The sequence below is a fragment of the Pristiophorus japonicus genome, unplaced genomic scaffold (assembly GCF_044704955.1).
Source record: "Pristiophorus japonicus isolate sPriJap1 unplaced genomic scaffold, sPriJap1.hap1 HAP1_SCAFFOLD_792, whole genome shotgun sequence".
NCBI classification, from domain to species: Eukaryota; Metazoa; Chordata; class Chondrichthyes; family Pristiophoridae; genus Pristiophorus; species Pristiophorus japonicus.
In genome coordinates this window covers 176,900-197,742 of record NW_027254710.1, presented here as the reverse complement: position 1 = coordinate 197,742, position 20,843 = coordinate 176,900, and the positions used below count along the sequence as shown (strand labels likewise).

Genomic DNA, 20,843 nt, shown 5'->3' with positions numbered 1-20,843 from the left:
GGCAATATTTATCCCTTAATCAACATCACCAAAACAGATTATCTGGCCGTTACTAAATGGCTGTTTGTGGAACCTTGCTGCCTTTCCCACATTACAACAGTGACTACACTTCAATAGTACTTCATTGGCTGTAAAGTGCTTTGTATATCCCGAGATCGCGAAATACGCTACAGAAATGCATGTCTTTCTTTCTTTAATGGCAGAATTCAACCCAATGGAGGGCGGTCAGATCACATGTTCAAGTGGCGGTCCAATTCTTAAAAGGCCAATGGACTGTCTGAATTTTCTCCAAACATCTGCCCACAATAGCCAATATTGGTTAAAAAAAACAGAAGATGGCCAAATTAGAAGTGGCACATGCTCAGTAATATCACATTATGCAGTTACTGTTCAGGTTACATTGCTCCTTCAGCTGAAAGCCTTGTTCCCCAACACCTCTCCCACCCACAGAGCTTTGAAGATCCCACAATGTCACTCATTCACTGTTTCAGCCTCCTGCGTTAGTCAAGAGTGTTCACACTTACTGCAGGTCTGCCGGGTCGCGAGGTGGTCCGTATCTCCTCCGGCTTTCCCCGGTTCACATCCTGCGAAAGGACCGGTGACCCTTCAGGCTGAGAGGAAGCTGGGGGGGGGGGAAAGGCATCTGATTAACAACTGCAAACCAAATGAATAGCAACAGTTCATTAGAGTCAAGATAAGCCTTCAATGTTTATCCCTCAAACGATAATTTCGAACTGAGCCTGCAACTAGGTTTTAAACATTCCTCATACTTTTGTGCTTATGTTAACTCTTCACTTGTCCCATCTCAAGTCAACCAATCATCCCTTCAGTTGCATGCTTTGGGTCCACTTAGAAACATAGAAAATAGGTGCAGGAATAGGTCATTCGGTCCTTCGAGACTGCACCACCATTCAATAAGATCATGGCTGATCATCACCTCAGTACCCCTTTCCTGCTTTCTCTCCATACCCTTGATCCCTTTAGCCGTAAGGACCATATCTAACTCCCTCTTGAATGTATCCAATGAACTGGCATCAACAACTCTCTGCGGCAGAGGATTCCACAGGTTAACAACTCTGAGTGAAGAAGTTTCTCCTCATCTTAGTCCTAAATGGCTTAACCCATATTCTTAGACTGTGTCCCCTGGTTCTGGACTTCCCCCAACATTGGGAACATTCTTCCTGCATCTAACCTGCCCAGCCCCATCAGAATTTTATATGTTTCTATGAGATCCTTCTTATCCTTCTAAACTCCAGTGAATACAGGCCCAATCGATCCAGTCTCTCCTCATATATCAGTCCCGCCATCCTGGGAATCAGTCTGGTGAACCTTCGCTGCACTCCCTCAATAGCAAGAACGTCCTTCCTCAGATTAGGAGACCAAAACTGAACACAATATTCCAGGTGAGGCCTCACCAGGGCCCTGTACAACTGCAGTAAGACCTCCCTGCTCCTATACTCAAATCCCCTAGCTATGAAGGCCAACATGCCATTTGCCTTCTTCACCGCCTACTCTACCTGCATGCCAACTTTTAATGACTGATGAACCGTGACACCCAGGTCTCGTTGCACCTCCCCTTTTCCTAATCTGCTGCCATTCAGATAATATTCTGCCTTTGTGTTTTTGTCACCAAAGTGGATAATCTCACATTTATCCACATTATACTGCATCTGCCATGCATTTGCCCACTCACCTAACCTATCCAAGTCACCCTGCAGCATCTTAGCATCCTCCTCACAGCTCACACTGCCACCCAGTTTAGTGTCATCTGCAAACTTGGAGATATTACACTCAATTCCTTCATCTAAATCATTGATGTATATTGTAAATAGCTGGGGTCCCAGCACCGAGCCCTGCGGCACCCCACTCGTCACTGCCTGCCATTCTGAAAAGGACCCGTTTATCCCGACTCTCTACTTTGTCTGCCAACCAGTTCTCTATCCACTTCAATACATTACCCCCAATACCATGTGCTTTAATCTTGCATACCAATCTCGTGTGGGACCTTGTCAAAAGCCTTTTGAAAGTCCAAATACACCACATCCATTGGTTCTCCCCTGTCCACTCTACCAGTTACCTCCTCAAAAAATTCTAGAAGATTTGTCAAGCATGATTTCCCTTTCATAAATCCATGCCGACTTGGACCGATCCTGTCACTGCTTTCCAAATGCGCTATTTCATCCTTCATAATTGATTCCAACATTTTCCCCACTACTGATGTCAGGCTAACCGGTCTATAATTACCAGTTTTCTCTTTCCCTCCTTTCTTAAAAAGTGGTGTTGCATTAGCTCCCCTCCAGTCCACAGGAACTGATCCAGAGTTGATAAGACTGCTGGAAAATGATCACCAATGCATCCACTATTTCTAGGGCCAGTTAAGTACTCTCGGATGCAGACTATCAGGCCCTGGGGATTTATCGGCCTTCAATACCATTAATTTCCCTACCAATTTCCTGACTAATAAGGATTTCCTTCAGTTCATCCTTCTCGCTAGACCCTCAGTCCCCTAGTATCTCCGGAAGGTTATTTGTGTCTTCCTTAGTGAAGACAGAACCAAAATATTTGTTCAATTGGTCTGCCATTTCTTTGTTCCCCATTATAAATTCACCTGATTTTGACTGCAAGAGACCTACATTTGTCTTCACTAATCTTTTTCTATTCACATAGCTGCAGAAGCTTTTGCAGTCAGTTTTTATGTTCCCTGCAGGCTTACTCTCATACTCTATTCCTCCCCCTGCCTTAATTAACCTCTTTGTCCTCTTCTGTTGAATTCTAAATTTCTTCCAGTCCTCAGGTTTGCTGCTTTTTCTGGCCAATTTATATGTCTCTTCCTTGGATTTAACATGATCCCTAATTTTCCTTGTTAGCCACTTGATCCAAATAACAGCACAATCCCCATAAAATGAAGGTTGTACGATTGATGGAGGAAAATCAACAGCGATCGGGTTTTTCACATCCTCGGCATGTCCCAAAACACTGCACAGCCAATTAGGATCTTGCAGAGGCAGCGTTGGTGGTACTTCTCCAGCGCTTTGAGATGTCTGCTGTATATGGTCCACGCCTCAGCCATATACGAGGGCAGGTATCACTACTGCCCTGTAGACCATAAGCTTGGGTCCAGATTTGAGGTGCTTGTCTTCAAACACTTTCTCAGGCGATTAAAAGCTGCATTGGTACACTGGAGATGGTGTTGGACCTCGACATTGATGTCCTCCCTTGCTGATAAGTAGGCTCCCGAGGTATAGAAAATGGTCCACGTTGTCCAATGCTGCGCCGTGGATTTTGATGACCGGGGGGGGGGGCAGTGCTGTGTGGCGGGGTCAGGTTGGTGGAGGATGTTTAGTGTAAGGCCCATGCTTTTGCACGCCTCGGTGAAGGTGTTGACGATGACTTGCAGTTCGGCCTCTGAGTGTGCGTAGGCGCAAGTGTCGCCCGCATACTGTAGCTTGATGACAGAGGATGGGACGACCTTGAATCTAGTCTGGAGGCGGCGAAGGTTGAACAGGTTCCTATTGGTTCTATAGTTTAGTTCCACTCCAGTGGGGAGCTTGTTGAGAGCGAGATGAAGCATTGCAGCGAGGAAGATCGAGAAGAGCGTTGGCGCGATGATGCAGCCCTGCTTGACCCCGGTCTGAACGTGGATTGGGTCTGTGGTGGATCTGTTGGACAGGATCACAGCTTGGTGGTCATTGTGGAGCAGACGGAGGATGGTGACAAACCTTTGGGGGTAGCCGACACCTTATGAGTGACAGTGTCAAAGGCCTTTGTGAGGTCGAAGGTGGCCAGGTACAAGGGTTGATGCTGTTCCCTGCATTTCTCTTGTAGTTGTCGTGCTGTGAAGATCATGTCCATTGTACCCCTTGGTGGACAGAATCCACATTGCGACTCTGGAAGGAGCTCTTCAGCCCATGGGGAGTAGACGATTGGAGGAGGATTATTGCAATGACTTTCCCAGTGGCCGACCGCAGGGAGACTTGTCCCCTTTTTTCCAAGATGGTCACGATTACGGCATCTCATAGAAACACAGAAATTTACAGCGCAGGAGGCCACCATTTCAGCCCATCGTGTCTGTGCCTGCCGACAAAGAGCCGCATGGCCCTTCGTCAGCAGCCCGAAAGGTTACATACAAACCCATGAACAATGACGGAAAGGCAAAGAGCACCCAGCCCAATCAGTCCGCCCCACACCACTGCAACACCCCTTGTACTAAAAACATCGACACTCCAACTGGAGCCATGTCATCTCCTGGGAGAGGCAAAAACCAGATCTCCCGGCAGGTTCTCCTCCTTCCGGTGTTTATGCTCCACACGAGTCTCCTCCCACCCCTCTTCATCTCACAATACCACCTATCTTTCTATTCATTTCTCCCTCGTGTACTTGCGTACACTTATCAAGCTTCACCTTAAATGCTATTTGCCTCAACTATTCCATGTGATAGCGAGTTCCACATTCCAACCACTCTCTGGGTAAATTAGTTTCTCATGAATTCCCTGTTGAATTTATTCATGACGATCTTCTATTTATAGCCTCTAGTTTTGCTCTCTAAAAAAAAAGGAAAAAAATTCCATGTCTATCCAATCAAACCCTTCCATTATCTTAAATAATGGAAGACTCAGCCTTCTCCTTTGTAGAGAGAAGAGCCACAGCCTGGCCAGTCTTTCCCGATACTTGCAACCTCTCTGATCTGGTATCATCCTTGAAAATCTTTTCTGCACCTTCTCCAGTGCCTCTATATCCCTTCTTAGAATATGGAGACCAGAACTGTGTGCAGTACTCCAGAGTGTAGTCTAACTAAGATTCTATACAAGTTCAACATGGCCTCAATTCTATCCCTCTAGCAATGAAGCCCAGTGCTTGGTTTGCTTTTTTAAAATGGCCTTATTATGCCCCGTCGCTAATTTTAATGATTTGTGTACGTCTAGATCCCTTCGCTCATCTACCCCATTTTGACTCTTATTATCCAAGCAGTGTGGCCTCTTTTATGCTTCCAACCAAAATGCAGAGCCCCATACTTATCTATATTGAAATTAATTTGCCAATTAGATGCAAGTTTACTAATGCCTTCCTGTATTTTGTTGCAGGCCTCCTGTGTATTAACTACACCCCTCCAATTTGGTGCCATCTACACATTTAGAAATTGCACACTCGCTGCCAGAGTCCAAATCATTAATGTAAATGGTGAAGAACATTGCTCCCAGCACCGATCACTGTGGAACACCACTTACTATCCTTTGCCAGTCTGAGTAGCTGCCCTTGACCCCGACTCTCCGTTTTCTATTCTGCAGCCAGCTTGCTATACATTCTGCGACCCGTCCCCTAACTCCATATGCTCTGACCTTAGCCATGAGTCTACAATCTGGTGCTTTATCGAAGGTCTTTTGGAAATACAAATATATTACCTGCTGCATTACTCTTTCTCTCAGAATTCTCATCCTGATTTTCAAAACTCTCCATGGGTTGTAGGGCTGGAGATTATAGATTTCTCTGATCTCCAGCCCTACAACCCTCATATCTGTGCTCCTCCAATTCTGCTCTCTTGATCATCCCAAATTTTAATCGCTCCACCATTGGTGGCTGTGCCTTCAGCTGCCCAAGCTCTGGAATTTCCTCCCGAAACCTCTCTGTCCTCCTTTAAGATGCTCCTTAAAACCTACTTCTTTGACCAAGCTCGGCCCTAAAATCGCCTTCTGTGGTTCAGTGTCAAATATTGTCTGATAACACTCCTTGTGAAGTGCCTTGGGGTGTTTTACTATGTTAGAAACACAGAAATCTACAGGGTAGAAGGAGGCCATCTCGGCCCATCGCGTCCGCGCCGGCCAACAAAGTCGCACGGCCCTTGGTCAGTAGCCCTGAAGGTTACATATAAACCTATGAACAATGAACAATGGCGGAAAGGTAAAGAGCACTCGGCCCAACACAACTGCAATAACCCGCCCCCTCCCTGCACCGCAACATTCGGCACTCCACCCCAACCGGAGCCATGCGAAAAAGATTTTAAAAACCCAGGCCAGGCGCTAACCCATGTTAAAGATGTTGCATAAATCCAAGTTGTTGTTTTTGTTACTTCTTCAAAGAATTCAGTAAGGTTGGTCAAGCATAACCGCCCCTTTTGAAATCCGTGTCGAATGCTCCATTATAATTTTGTTTTTTAAATGTTTTTCTAATACATCTTTGAGTAACTATTCTATTATCATGTTATTATATGATTGCACTGCAGTGCAGCCTTCAGCTGCCTGAGGAAAAGAGTGTTTGAAGATCAGGCTCTCAAAACTGCCATCAAGCTCATGGTCTACAGGGCTGTAGTAATACCCGCCCTCTAGTATGGCTCAGAGACATGGACCATGTACAGTAGACACCTCAAGATGCTGGAGAAATATCACCAACGATGTCTCCACAAGATCCTACAAATCCCCTAGGAGGACTGACGCAACGTTAGCGTCATCATTCAGGCCAACATCCCCAGCATTGAAGCACTGACCACACTCGATCAGCTCCACTGGGCAGGCCACATATTCCGTGTGCCAGACATGAGACTCCCAAAGCAAGTGCTCTATTCGGAGCTCCTTCACGGCAAACGAGCCAAAGGTGGGCAGCAGAAAGGCTACAAGGGTACCCTTAAAGCCTCGTTGATAAAGTGCAACATCCCCACCGACACCTGGGAGTCCCAGGCCCAAGACCGCCCTAAGTGGAGGAAGCGTATCCGAGAGGGCGCTGAGCACCTAGAGTCTCAACGGCGAGAGCATGCAGAAATCAAGCGCAGACAGCGGAAAGAGTGTGCGGCAAACCAGTCCCACCCACTCCTTCCCTCAACGACTATCTGTCCCACCTGTGACAGAGTCTGTAGCTCTCGTATTGGACTGTTCAGCCACCAAAGAACTCACTTCAGGAGTGGAGGCAAGTCTTCCTCGATTCCAAGGGACTGCCAATGATGATTATATGAATACAGCTATCAGGAAAGATTGAACAAGCTGGGATTTTTTTTCTTTCGAAAAGAGAAAACTTAGGTGTGACTGATGGAGGTCTTTAAAATTATGGGTTGGACAGGGTAGACGTGGAGAGAAAACTAGGACTCAAATACAAGCTACTTTCTAATAAATCCAATAGAGGAAGAGAGAGAAAGGTCTTTACTCAGTGGTAAGGAGGTGAAACTTGCTACCATAGAAAGTGGTTGATGTAAATCCGTTAAGATGCTTTCAAACAGGAAACTAGATGAGTACACGAGAGAAAAGGGAAGAGTCATCATAGGCAGTCTCTCGGAGTCGAGGAAGACTTGCTTCCACTCTAAAAATGAGTCCTTAGGTGGCTGAACAGTCCAATACAAGGACCACGATCCCTGTCAGAGGTGGGACAAGATAGTCGTTGAGGGAAAGGGTGGGTGGGACTGGTTTGCCGCACGCTCTTTCTGCTGCCTGCGCTTGTGTTTCTGCAGTCAGTCAGTCATAGGCGGTCCCTCGAAACGAGGATGACTTGCTTCCACGCCAAAAAAGGCACACCAGCCACCACATGGGCTTGACAGAGCTAGGTCTTGGTCCAGTGGCAAGGATTGACCAAGACGACTGGAGACCTGCTCTGCTGCACAGACCTAGTGCGCACACATAATCGCCGTATGGGCTGGCCCGTGCTCCCCGGGCCCTGAATTCACGCCTCCTCTGGGCCCCGATCACATCCCTCCACAGTCTCTCGCCGCTCCTGCTGTCTGCCCACGCACTAACAAAGAAACCACAGCGCCCTGGTACCACAGAACACGTGCAAAATGCAGACATTATAAATCAGCACTTGAGTTATACCGCAACCAAAAGGGGCTCTTCAGTCCTGTTTTACAAGAACGTTTACTGCGTGCTCTCGGCGATGAGCCGAAGGGAATAGAAAGATATGCCAAAAGGCGGAGATGAGGCAGATGGAATGGGAGGAGACTCGTGCGATGTACAAACACCAGCACATACGAGTGGGGCCGAATGGCCTGTTTCTGTACTATATATTCTATTGTTTTATAGGCAAACATGGCAGCCAATTTGCACACTGCCTACATATTGCAATATCATTTGTTTGATGGCGTTGATTGAAGGAGGAATGTTGGGCAGGACAGCAGGAGAACTCCCCTACTCTTCTTCCAATGGTACCATGGGGTCTTTTATACCCATCTGAACAGGCGGGAAGAGCCTTGCTTTAACATCTCATCGAAAATATGGCACCTCCAACAATGCGGCAATCCCTCTACTGCACTGGGCGTGTGTCTAGATTGGGGGCTCAGGTTCGAAATCACAACTTTCTGGCAGAACTGAGAGTGCGACCCATTGAGCCAAGGTCACACTGATTGGCGCATTAGCCTCGAGCTTTGCATGCACATAATCCACACACATTTCTTCATTTCAGTACATGGGGGGAGAAATGGTAGGTAAAGGAGGGAAAAGTACAAACAGGCTGGGAAGAAGGGGAAAGAGCGTTGGAGGATGGTCTGTTTATTGGCAGACTTTGCATGTCTCTGATCAGCCTCAACATGGGATCTATCCTAATGTGGCCATCAACGATCCAAATTCCAACTTAGATGCATCCAGTTTCACAAGAACTTAAGAATTAGGAGCAGGAGTAGGCCATATGGCTCCTCGAGCCTGCTCCGCCATTCAATAAGATCATGGCTGTTCATCGACCTCAACAATTTACCGCCTGATCCCCATATCCCTTGATTTCCTTAGCGCCCAAAAATCTAGAAATCTCAGTCTTGAATATACTGAAAAACTGAGCATCTACAGCCTACTGGGGTGGAGAACTCCAAAGATTCACAACCCTCAGTGATGAACTTCTCATTTCTGTTCTAAACCCTGTATGCGGAGATGATGTCCCCTAGTTCTAAACTCTCCAGCCAGGAGATACAGCCTCTCAGCATCGACCCTGTCAAGCCGTCTAAGAATTTTATACTTTTCAATGAGATCAACTCTCATTTGTCTAAATTCGAGTATAGATCCATGCTACTTAATCTCTCCTCATAGGACAACCCACACATGCCAGGAATCAATCTCGCGAATCCTTGTCGCATCCCCAGAGGCAAGAATCTCCTTCCTTGGGTAAGGAGACCAAAACTGTACACAAAACTCCAGGTGTGGTCTATATAATTGTCCTATATAATTGCATCAAATAGTTTACTGCACAAAGGTAATGAATATGTAATGAGGCAAATTTGTTGTGTTGTCAACAGGATCTAAGCTATATGCTAATCAGCTTCAAAGTCTGTTCCTAAACTTATTTAATGTCTTAAACAGTACTATAAATCAGCCAACATACTTGTAATTCTGTTGCGCTCCATAGAACCAGTCCCAAGTACCCGGTGGGGGCCAATCTGTGGGAGACTCTCCGCTCTTTCCCATCCTGGCTCAATCCTACGCAAGTCTGGATTGCTGTAACCGAAGAAGGTCATTCAAGTCAGGAGCCATTTTGGTGACAAGACATCCCACAGTTTGCATAATTGATTCAACATTTAATTTTAATGAAAGGTTAAGAATGGCACAAACTACCCAGCAGGAAACTGCACAATACAGGATAGAGAAGCGGCCATTGAGTAAATTCTGCACTGCACATTTGCCTGGTACAGGTTAAATCTCCCTTATCCGGAACCCTCTGGACCTGGCCTGTTCTGGGCAAGGGATTTTTCTGGACGAGGGGTGGTCAAGTTAAACTGGATGGTACAGGTACTGAGCAAGGGGATATCAGTGCTGGCTAGCTTGGGGCTGGGAGTGTGGCAGAGAGATCATTGGGGGGGGGGGGGGGGAGGGGCTGTGGATAGCGGGGTTAGGCCAGCGATTGCGGGAGTCAGCAGCGAGGAAGGACTTCAATTTGTTCATGTCGGAGTTCTGTACATGTGCCACCCGGTGGCCAGGAATGGTGCCGGACAAGGGGTGGTTCTGGATAAGGGTGTTCTGGATATCCCAAAGCACTTTAGTCAATCAAGTGCTTTTGAAGTGTAGTCACTGTTGTAACATAGGGAAACGTAGCACCCAATATGTGCACAGCAAGATCCCACAAACAGCAATGAGATAAATGACCAGATTATCTTTTTTTTTAATAAAAAAAATAGTGATGTTGGTTGAGGGATAAATATTGACCAGGACACTGGAGAGAACTCCGCTGACTCCTCTTCGAAATGGTAGAGAGATTTTTTTACGTCCAGCTGAGAGCGCAGACAAGTCCTCGGTATGACGGCTTATCCATAAAAGTATACAGCCCAGCAACGTGGTAATCACACGACTCTGCCAGAATTGAAAGATAGCAGCACTGCACTGGGAGCGTCAGCCGGGATTGTGTGCTCGGGTCTGACGTGGGACTCGAACAAGTAGGTTAAATGTGTGGAGTCAGCATTTGAAGGCGAGTTGATCAAACAGTATACATTTTCCTCAAAGTAGAGATCCACATTGAAGCATTTTTTCTATTCATTCATCTCCCAGCTTCACAGACCATCCACCAACAACCTGTTCCAATGCCAACGTGTAGACATTAGCTGGGCGATGGACAGCAGCAGTTAATCACATCTTCCCAGTCAAGGGGCTACCCACAGCGCTCAATCTCAGTCTGCGCTGATGTTCTGAAGGCAAATTGTTCAGAGATTGAGGGCTCTGAAGAGATAGACTAATAGCACTGTTACCTTAGAAGTTGGGATTCTAAAAGACAGCAATAGTCTCTGTCTCTGAATGCTCTGCCTCTGCTAAATTACTGATTTCTCCAGTCGTAGACACTTATCACTAGATTCATTCTGAACAGCCAAGGAGCATAGATGAAGTCAAGACAATTGCTGCTACTTAAACAGGTTGCTTTTCCTCCTCAAACTGCAGGTACTACTACTGGCTAACACAATAAGAACATAAGAAATAGGAGCAGGAGTGCGGCCCCTCGAGCCTGCTCCGCCATTTAATACGATCATGGCTGATCTAATCATGGACTCAACTCCATTTCTCTGCCTGCTCCCTATAACCCCTTATCCCCTTATCGTTTAAGAAACTGTCTATTTCTGTCTTAAATTTATTCAATGTCCCGGCTTCCACAGCTCTCTGAGGCTACGCTGTCAGTGAATCCTCAAAACCCCTGGATACAGGTGCAACAAAGCCTGCGGTAAAATACTCATTTTCCCAGACAAGCTTCATCACTGCTCGTTGGAGCGATCCACACTCTCTAGATTAGTCGGTATGTCAGCATTCTAATCGGGTAACAGCAGCTCTTACTTGGCCCATTGCTACCCCCTTTTGGCATTTAATCTCCCCTGCCCTCCACCGTATCACAGACCTTCCCCCCCTTTTGTTCCTTCCTCCCCCACCCCCACTTCCCTGCCTCTGTAATCGCTTACAAAACCGTTACATCTCGTAAAACTTTGTCCAGTTCTGACAAAATGCCATCGGCCGGCAGCATTCATTCCGTTTGTCTCCCCACAGACGCCGCTGAGTATTTCCAACGTTTTCGGGTTTTATTGCAGTGTGGCCAACCCTGAACTATGGCAGGAGGGGGAATGCAGACGCAGCACCGGAAAACGCTTCTGTGCTTTTCAGATAACTGAATCAATTCGTGTTCCCAGCCCACCAACAGCAGAACAACCGACTGGAGAGAGAAACGTGGAGACAGAGTCGCTGCACTGCTCTCTGGCAAACAGTTAGGCAGCTCACATCTGCTAACTGGGCCTTGCCGTCCGATAGAATCATAGAAATTTACAGCACAGAGGGAGGCCATTCGGCCCATCGTGTCCGTGGGAGGGCAAGAGCCTCGCTCCAATGGCAGTAGGATGAACTCAAATCACACCGCACATGGGCAATGCCTATATCTGCAGCTGTGCTTCGCTCCCGATGAACCTACTAGAATACAAACACACAAAATTGAAGGGCAGGAAAAGACGAGCTGCTCCACCAAGACTGCCCCGCACCACGATAGCTAGAACATCGTGACTAAACAATTCTTACACCTCCTCCCACAGTGACGCAATCTCCTGGGAGGCACAAAAAAACCCAGGGCCAATAAGGGAAAAATGACTCTGGAACAGGCCTCTCCGACCCGCGCAGGTGATCGAAAACCAGTTCAGGGGATCACACGGACCATTGAATGAACATGAGGCCCGAAATCCTGATTTAAACCGCGTGGGACACATCATCCTCTGGCACGAGCGAAAAGAAAAGACGACAACGAATTATCGATCTGTTTCAACCCGCTTGTCTGCGGCCATTCAATCACAAAACACAACAGCCACCTGGTCGACTGGCAAAAACCGGAAAAGTGCACGGAGGCGAGGCGAGCGGCAGACGGCACGCAACGACTGCGTGTTAAGTAAAGCTCGGATGAAACTTGAAAACATCGTCGCCGCAACACCCCAAACTTGCTACCACTCTGCACCCACCCCATGTTCTGTTGAAGAAACTACGGACCAAAAGGCATAAATTCGCTTTCTTATCTTTTGGATGTACCCAACAAGCGAGGTTACTGGAACGAGAAAAATGATCCAAATTGAAGTCATCAGAAGCAGTCCCTCGGAATCGAGGAAAACGTGCTTCCGCTCCTAAAGTGAGTTCTTTGGTGGCTGAACAGTCCAACATGAGAGCCACAGACCCTGTTACAGGTGGGACAGACATTTGTCGGGGGGGGGGGGGGAGGGGTAGGGCGGTGGTGTGGGGCTGATTTGCCCCACGCTCCTTCCGCTGCCTGCGCCTGACCTCTTCACGCTCGCAGCGTTGAAATTCGAAGCGCTCAACACCCTCCCGGATGCACTTTCTCCACCGAGGGCGGTCTTCGGCCAGGGTCTCCCAGGTGGTGATGTCGCACTTCATCACGGAGGCTTTGAGGGTGTCCGTTGCCCACCTTTGGCTCGTTTGCCATGAAGAAGCTCCGCATCGAAGTGGAGAGAGAGTAGCTGCAATGCTCTCCGGCAAACGGTTAGACAGCTCACATCTGCTACATGAGCCTTGCCGTCCCATAGGATCATAAAAATTTACAGTACAGAGGGAAGGCCATTCGGCCCATCGTGTCCATGTCCGTGGGAGGACGGGAGCCTCACTCTAACAGCAGTAGGATGAACTCAACTCACACCGGACATGGGCACAATATTCCCTGGGAGAAAAAGAGGGCAATGCCCAAAGCGAGAGAAATATTCTCAGAAGAGATGGCTGTAGCGCGAGCGAGGCCAATTCAATGCTGTGGTTTCTGCCACTGTGTGATATTTTGGGGACTCGTGTTGAGAGATTCCGGCCATTTGCAGCCAAAGCCATTGCTTTATGGCGACTGGATAAGTGGAATTCCAATTGTATTGAATAAATCTCTGGGATTTAAACCCGCAGTTTAAGGATCGAATTTCACCAACCGTTCATTCATTTCCCCCTGAAAACCATAAATTAGTGGCCTTGAAAAATCAAATTATTCGAATGGAAAAGAAAGATACTGCGGATGCTGGAAATTTGAACTAAAAACAGAAAATGCTGGAAATACTCTGCAGGTCATCTGCGGAGAGAGAGAAACAGAGTTAACGTTTCAGGTCGATGACTAATTCGTCAGAACTGGAAAATGTTTAGAGAGGCAACAGGTTTTTTAAACAAGTGCAGGGACCGGGGGGGCAAAGAACAAGGAAGGCCTGTGAAGGCAGGAGAGATTAAAAGACAAAAGGGATGATTGTACGACGGAAAAGGAGATGGTAATGGGACAAGTAAAGAAATAAAAAGGGGTGCAAATGGGAATAGCAGAATCAACAACAGCTGCCCTCCGACAAAATAGGGGCAGAGGTTATGATGTGGAATTATTGAACTCGATGTCGAGTCCGGAAGACTGTGAAGTGCCTAATCGAAAATGATTCTAATGAGCTCGCTGTGGACTTCCAGCATCTGCTGTTTCGATTCACTCGCAGTTTTGATTTACCGCCAGTGGACACGTCTGCTTGCAAAGCCTGGAAGGGAGAGAAATTGCGTCGATTGGTTAATTGTTACCTCGCACGCGGTGCCTGCCCCGGTCGGTTTATCAGCGCACTGCTGCTGTTCAGAGCTGTCGCTATGGAGGTCGTTCTCTGAGGAACCTTCGGCCAAAACAGAAACACAAGCTAATCATGCACAACTCCCAACAATTCCACTCTGAATTAAACATGGATTTAAAGGCTGCGTGTCTTTGGATTAAGGGCATGCTTAGATCGATCTACCCCCTCCCCCCACCACACCGGCCTCCCCGCCTCCTCCCTCCCCCAGAGGACTACTGTGACTTGGCATTTACATAGAGCTTTTACAGCACTGTTGTAGTAAAAAAAATAAGTAGCGTTGCTTGAACCGCTTATGGCCCATTAGCCGTTTGCACATTAAAGGTCAGATGACACGGCTGAGATTTGTTTACAAAGCATTATATTCGCCAGGCACCTGTGCAATATTCCACCGGTTACTGAAGTGCTCAATTGATCTGTAAAACAATTTCAAGCACTGACTGTTGCCACTTGAAATTCATGCCTTTACGGGCAGTTTTTAAAAAGTTGCATTTACACAGCACCTTATCACATCTCACAGAAAGAACTCAAAAGTAGTTTATGTACAATGAATGACTTTGAAACGCAGTGACTTATGTAGGCAAAATTGGCAGCCGTTTTGATGCAGCAAAAGGCAATGAGATAACCAGTTAATCATTGTATTTTGGCGGTGTTGGTTAAGCTAAGAATGTGACCCAGGACGCACAGAATTTTCCCATTTCCGTCACCACCTCCAGCCCTACAATCCTGCGAGAACTCAAGAGTTCCTCCAATTCCGGCCTCTTGTACATCCCCGATTTCCTTCGCCTCACCATTGGCAGCCATGCCTTCAGACATCTAGGTCTGAAGCTCTGGCACTCCCAGCGCAAACCTCTCCCTCTCCTCCTTTATGATGCTTCTTAAAACCTACTTCCTTGACAAAGCTTTTGGTCACCTGCCCTATCTCATTGCTCAAATTTTGTCTGATAACGCTCGTGAAGTACCTTGCGACGGTTTATTAGGTTAAAGGCGCTATATAATGCAATATGTAACTGAATTCCACGCTCTTCTACAAATATTGTCAGGGGACCTTTAATATGAAGAGTTGGAACAGACAATTAGGGCCTTGGTTTAATATGTCATCTGAAATGTGTCACCTCTGACAGTGCAACACTCCCACAGTACTGCACTGAAGTGCAGCCTACATTTTTAATTCAAGTTCTGGAGTGGTACTTCAAGCCACAACCTTCTGACTCATGGTGAGTGTGCTACCAACTCACATTAAAGCAAAAAGACCTTTATTCACATCTTTTGAATATGGTTCGGGTGCTAGCGGGGTCTGGGAGATGCACTTCGAGTACAGTGGTGCCCGTCACCCCTGGGACTCAGGTTTCACTCCAGCCCAGACTATTGGCATCAACGTCTCCACTCTGTGCTGTCTATATGGATCCGAACTGTGATGAGCTAGAGGTACTCTCAAACCAAATGGGCACAAGTCCACAACAAAAAAGCGCTAAAGGAACATAGGAACAGGAGGAGGACATTCAGCCCCTTGAGTCTGTTCCACCATTCAATTAGATCATGGCTGATCTGTATCTCAACTCCATCTACCCGCCTTGGCTCCGTAACCCTCAATACCCGTGCCGAACAAACATCTATCATAATTTAGCTTGAATTGGCAATCTCAGAGCAGAAGGATGGCTATTGCAGGTAAATAGAGATGTCAGTGATGCAATAGAGATGCTCTTTTGAAGTTGGGGACTGTTGTGTATTGGGAATTGACATCTGCATCTAGGTTAGGCAGGACCAGGGGGCACAAATTTAAGTTGTTTAAGGCTATATTGAGGTTAGATGTCAAGAGGTGGTTCTTTTCCCAGAGAATAGTAGACCTCTGGAACAAGCTGCCCTCTCAAGTGGTGGATGCAGTCTCGCTGAATTCCTTCAAGCAAAAGCTGGATTTGTTTCTAGCTGCGGCGGAGATTGCCTCTTACAGAAGGTAAGTACTGCAGGGAAATTAATCGCCAAGAGTGAACTCCTGGACGAGTTTCGATCGTCTAGATGGGTCAAAGAGGAATTTCCCAGATTTTTTCCCCAAGTTGGCCTGGGTTTTTTTTAAATCTGTTTTTTTGCCTCTCCCAGGAGATGACATGGTTTGGGGTGGAGTGTGTATGTTGTGATATACAAGGTATGGCAATTGTGTGGGACAGGCTGGATAGACCAGAGGGTCTTTACCTGTCCGTCGTTTTTCGAATGTTTGTATCTAACGGATGCCATACTTGACCTTGGCAGTGCGTTTAATGGGACATAGAAAATAGGTGCAGGAGCAGGCCATTCGGCCCTTCGAGCCAGCACCACCATTCAATATGATCATGGCTGATCATTCACCTCAGTACCCCTTTCCTGCTTTCTCGCCATACCCCTTGATCCTTTTAATCGTAAGGGCCACATCTAACTCCCTTTTGAATACTGCAGATGAAGGTTTACATCTGATCCATGTTGGACCTGAGCTCGGTATGCTTTGTGCTGGCACCGGGAACTAAAGAATGGGAAAAGTGCTTCAATCCCTCACCCCGATGACCCCAAAAACTCGAAGGAAACGTAATTGGAAAAATGTGACTATTTATATAGCACCTTATCACATAGAAATGTCTCAAAAGCACTCACAAATTTGACCAAAATGTAGTGCTTTGAAGTGAATCACTAAATTAACCACCCAAGCCCATTAAGATCTCACAAGCCTTAAGTGCACTATCCGTTCTTTCCCCTGAATGTTATTAACGGAATGCTTCCGCAGCCACAATTTTTATTGAAGAACTAGACCCTGATGTTTCACATGGGGAGATCAAGACTAAATGTAGTCTTCAGAAGAAGGGGGTTAGGGGCAGTGGTTTGAGATAATTCAACGAGGGCGCACAGATGCGATTACATCCTCATTTTAAAGTCATGTATTCTGTTCTATTTAAAAACAAATAATCACATTACAAATTCCTAAATCCATATGTATTATGGAAACTGCCCAAGTAAACTTGTCATGCTGTAATCGCACTCTCCCGCCAGTGGCGGCACTGCAGTGGGAGTGGGTGCGACGCCAGTGTGGCAGATTTACAAAGGCCAGCTCTGTTCTAAATCTGGACGTGGGAAGTTTATAATGGAAAAGTTTTACAGAAAGCGCTTGCAAATGAAAACTGTTTAATATGTAGATAAACAACTCTGGAGCCCATGATGCAGTCCAATTTATCGCATCAGCATTATTGAGATTCAGCAGGTCTTAATCTAGCACTCCACCTTTCAAAAAGCAAGATAGAGCGCTGCGGTAAAGGACAACATAACCAACCAGAAGACCACCCCCCGCCCTCCCAGAAACACATGGCACAACCCTCTAATTAGAAGGCAGGTCAATCCAGGCAGCTATTGCAACCACTAAGATAGCAGAAGGCATAATCCTTTTGGTTGGGGGGGGGCTTATCAGCCTTTTCCCTTCTCTTGTACTTCAATTTTTTTTTGGTTTTTGGATTTGTCCTGGTTACCTTTGGAGGCGCTTCATCTGCCATCTTCACCCATGGCCCAGAGTCATCTCTGTTGCCGGCACGGGGAGGTAGTACAGGGGTCTCAGAGGTGGGGTCTGAGTTCTGTCGCAGCATCTCGCCACGCTTCGCTGGCACGGGTTCCTGAGTTGGGAAGGCAGCGACATTCTTGGTCGGTTGGTCTTGCAGTGACTGGGACCTTGGCACTGGCGCAGACGATGGCTTCAGCGCAACCAGGTGCGCCACTTGAAACTGCGAGAGAGTTTTCAGCAAGGTTTAAGTGCAAACTGGAAGACTGGAGGTCAAGTCATAGCTGCTGAACAACCTACACCATCATTTCTCCATAAAACAAAAATCAAAAATACCACCGATGCTGGAAAGGCTGGAGAAACAGAGAATGGTGGAAATACTCAGCAGGTCAGGCAGTATTCTGAGGTCATCATCGACCTAAAATGTTAACTCGATTTCTCTCTCCTCAAAATCCTGCCCAACCTGCTGAGTGTTTCCAGCATTTCCTGGCGTTATTACTGTAATTTCTCTGCTCCTGCTCCCCCCCATCCCCCAACATCCGAATATTCACTGACCGGGGATTCATGGTGAATCATTACAAATATGAATTTTCTGTTGCACAATTTATTGGAATTGAAGTGGCTCCAAAATTAAATGGTTCGTACTATTAAATATCAAAGTCTTGGAACAAAACTTAAGCTGAAAAAAAAAAGATGCATCGTGGGCAAGATAGCAAAATGCTTTGGAAATGTTAAATATCTTTTGTTTTAAAGTAAGTTCCACTGCTTAAACTAACATTTCACAGACTAACGATGGAACAGCGCTTGAGCCTAATTGGGAGGTGGGGTGCACGATGGTCAACGGCAGAAGGTTGGACTTTAATATCATTGGCTTTAGCAAATCAGTTACGCAACCTGGCCTTGCCCCGAATTATATTTTAAAAGAACGATTAACTCCCCTCAAGACAACTTCTGTTGAGTTTTACTTGCTTTAACATTGAGGGACGCAGGTTTTGTGGCCCAACACGCCCGGACATTCTATTGACAAATGCTGAGGGGAAAGCTGGATACATGAGCCGACCTCTGCAAATCATCCTGCATCACATGTTGTTTACACGATACTGGTTAATATTTGTTAGAAGAGTTTGATGCAAGTGTTTGCTTTAATCACAAACTATTCTGCAGTCCAGACTAGTACTGGAGAGATTGTTGAGAGCGAGTATTCTCAGTGCTGTTTGTTCTCCATATCAAAAGATTTAGAAAATAGAAGGCTGAGAGGAAGGGGGGATGACCCGATAGAGCTCTTTAAAATTATGAAGGGGTTCGATTGGGTAGATGCAGAGAGATGATGTTTCCACTTGTGGGGGAATCATTAATAAATCTAACAAGGAATTCAGGAGGAACTTCTTTACCCAGAGTGGTGGTGAGAATATGGAACTTGCTGCCACAGTTGTGGTTGAGGTGAATAGCAGAGATGCACTTAAGGGGAAGCAAGGCAAGCACATGAGGGAGAATGGAACAGAAGGCTAGGCTGATAGGGTGAGATGAAGTAAGGTGGAAGGAGGCTCGCGTGGAGTATAAAAACACCAGCATGGGCTGTTCCTGTGCTGTAAATTCTATATAAAAAAAAAAATAGCTCTCGTCTATGAAATACAAACAGCATCGCATGCAGACATCACCACGTGCAGGAGAAATAAGGGGAACTGGCCAGGCGTTACCGAGGTGGACATTACAAAGTTTAAGGTGCTTCCATTATATTGTCATTAATTAAGGACGTGTTTATTTGCAACAGCAAAATGCTCTGATTGGGTCCCCTTGATCACAAGACCTGATTGCTGATTGGTCCCCTTGGAGGACAAGACACACCCAGCTGTTTCTTTGGCATGTACAATTAAAACCGCCCAGCCTACGGGCGAATGGATCGAGCGCGCATGCGCAAAAGGGGGGAGGGCAGAGTCTAAGACGCGCATGCGCTGGACACAAAAAATGGGTGTTGCAAATAATCACTCCACACTTGGCAGTTCATTACATCAGCCCAGCCATTGTCCCAAACTTCATCTGAATATACTTTTGAACAAAAAAGGCAACAAAAAAATATCCAAATTAGCCCCAATTCTTTGCGATGGGGAAAGGAAATGTCTAGCTTTCAGGGGGGGCCACTAGTGGCAGTAGCCAGGCGGACCCGTATATTTTACTTTCACATCTGAGCCGTTGCCATTATAATCCAGTCGACACTTTCCAACACCACCACCACCAACCGCCCCCCCACCCCAAATATTGTAACATATAAATGAAAATTCAGCTCCCGTGGCGGAGAACCACCTTTGACTGGGCTCCCTGTGGCTCCACGGGCCGGTGCATGGGCGGCGTATGCGAGGCCTGGACGGCACTGCTGGGCACGGACTCGGTGAGCGACTGCAGCGACGGGTCAGATATCGTGGTCCCCATCTTGGGCTTCGCGCCGGGAGAGTTCTGCCTGTTCATTTTGGAGCGTTCTTCAACCTTCGCGGAGTGAGAGAGCGAGAGATCAAAATGAGGCAAGCGACTTGATAGTTTAATTTAAAAAAGCAAGCAGACTATGAGTGTCCATTCGGCACTTGGGCTGTGCAACGCTGCAAGGTCCAGAATATGCTGAATAATTTAACAAAAAGATACTTGTGGTAAACAGTGCCACCATTCTTAATATTTTGCTTGCCTAGAGACAAATCTGTCACATTTAGGTGGCAAACATTCAATGCAACTATTGTGAAGACCAGCGAGCCTGAATGGACCATTATATTTTGCAAGTATTTAAGTCCTTTGCTCCAGGCATCCTGAGCCCAACTCAAGTTTGTTCTGATGCCGATGATACACTGCAGTGGTCAGTGCCAAAGACTGCACCCCACAATCCCACGCCCATACACGGTGCCACGTAGAACATTCCAATTTGTGCCTCAGTCTCTTACAGACTACTACTACTACTGAGTTTACATTTGCCCACTTTTTCCACACTGTAGTCCAAGTTTGACACTGAGCTGGGTGGCAGTGTGAGCTGTGAGGGGGATGCTGAGAGGCTGCAGGGTGACTTGGACAGGTTAGGCGAGTGGGCAAATGCATGGCATATGCAGTATAATGTGGATAAATGTGAGGTTATTCACTTTGGTGGCAAAAACAGGAAAGCAGAATATCTGAACGGTGACACATTAGGAAAAGGAGGTGCAACGAGACCTGGGTGTCATGGTACATCAGTCATTGAAAGTTGGCATGCTGGTACAGCAGGCGGTGAAGGCGGCAAACGGCATGTTGGCCTTCATAGCAAGGGGATTTGAGTATAGGAGCAGGGAGGTCTTACTGCAGTTTTACAGGGTCTTGGTGAGGCCATACCTTGAATATTGT

At 46.7% G+C, this 20,843-nt stretch overlaps 1 protein-coding gene across 2 annotated transcripts in view; it reads right to left on the bottom strand.

Annotated features, from left to right (window-relative positions):
* Window positions 1-470: 470 nt before the first annotated feature.
* LOC139257017 (misshapen-like kinase 1) overlaps window positions 471-20,843 on the bottom strand; it is a 143,645-nt gene continuing 123,272 nt past the window's right edge. For both annotated transcript variants that reach the window (XM_070874364.1, XM_070874365.1), the window contains 5 exons: window positions 19,791-19,970; window positions 17,464-17,712; window positions 13,938-14,023; window positions 9,280-9,392; window positions 471-622 (listed from right to left, as the gene is read on the bottom strand). In XM_070874364.1, the coding sequence (XP_070730465.1) occupies window positions 501-622; window positions 9,280-9,392; window positions 13,938-14,023; window positions 17,464-17,712; window positions 19,791-19,970 (750 nt within the window). In that variant the 3' untranslated portion in view covers window positions 471-500. The remainder of the gene's footprint in view (window positions 623-9,279; window positions 9,393-13,937; window positions 14,024-17,463; window positions 17,713-19,790; window positions 19,971-20,843) is intronic.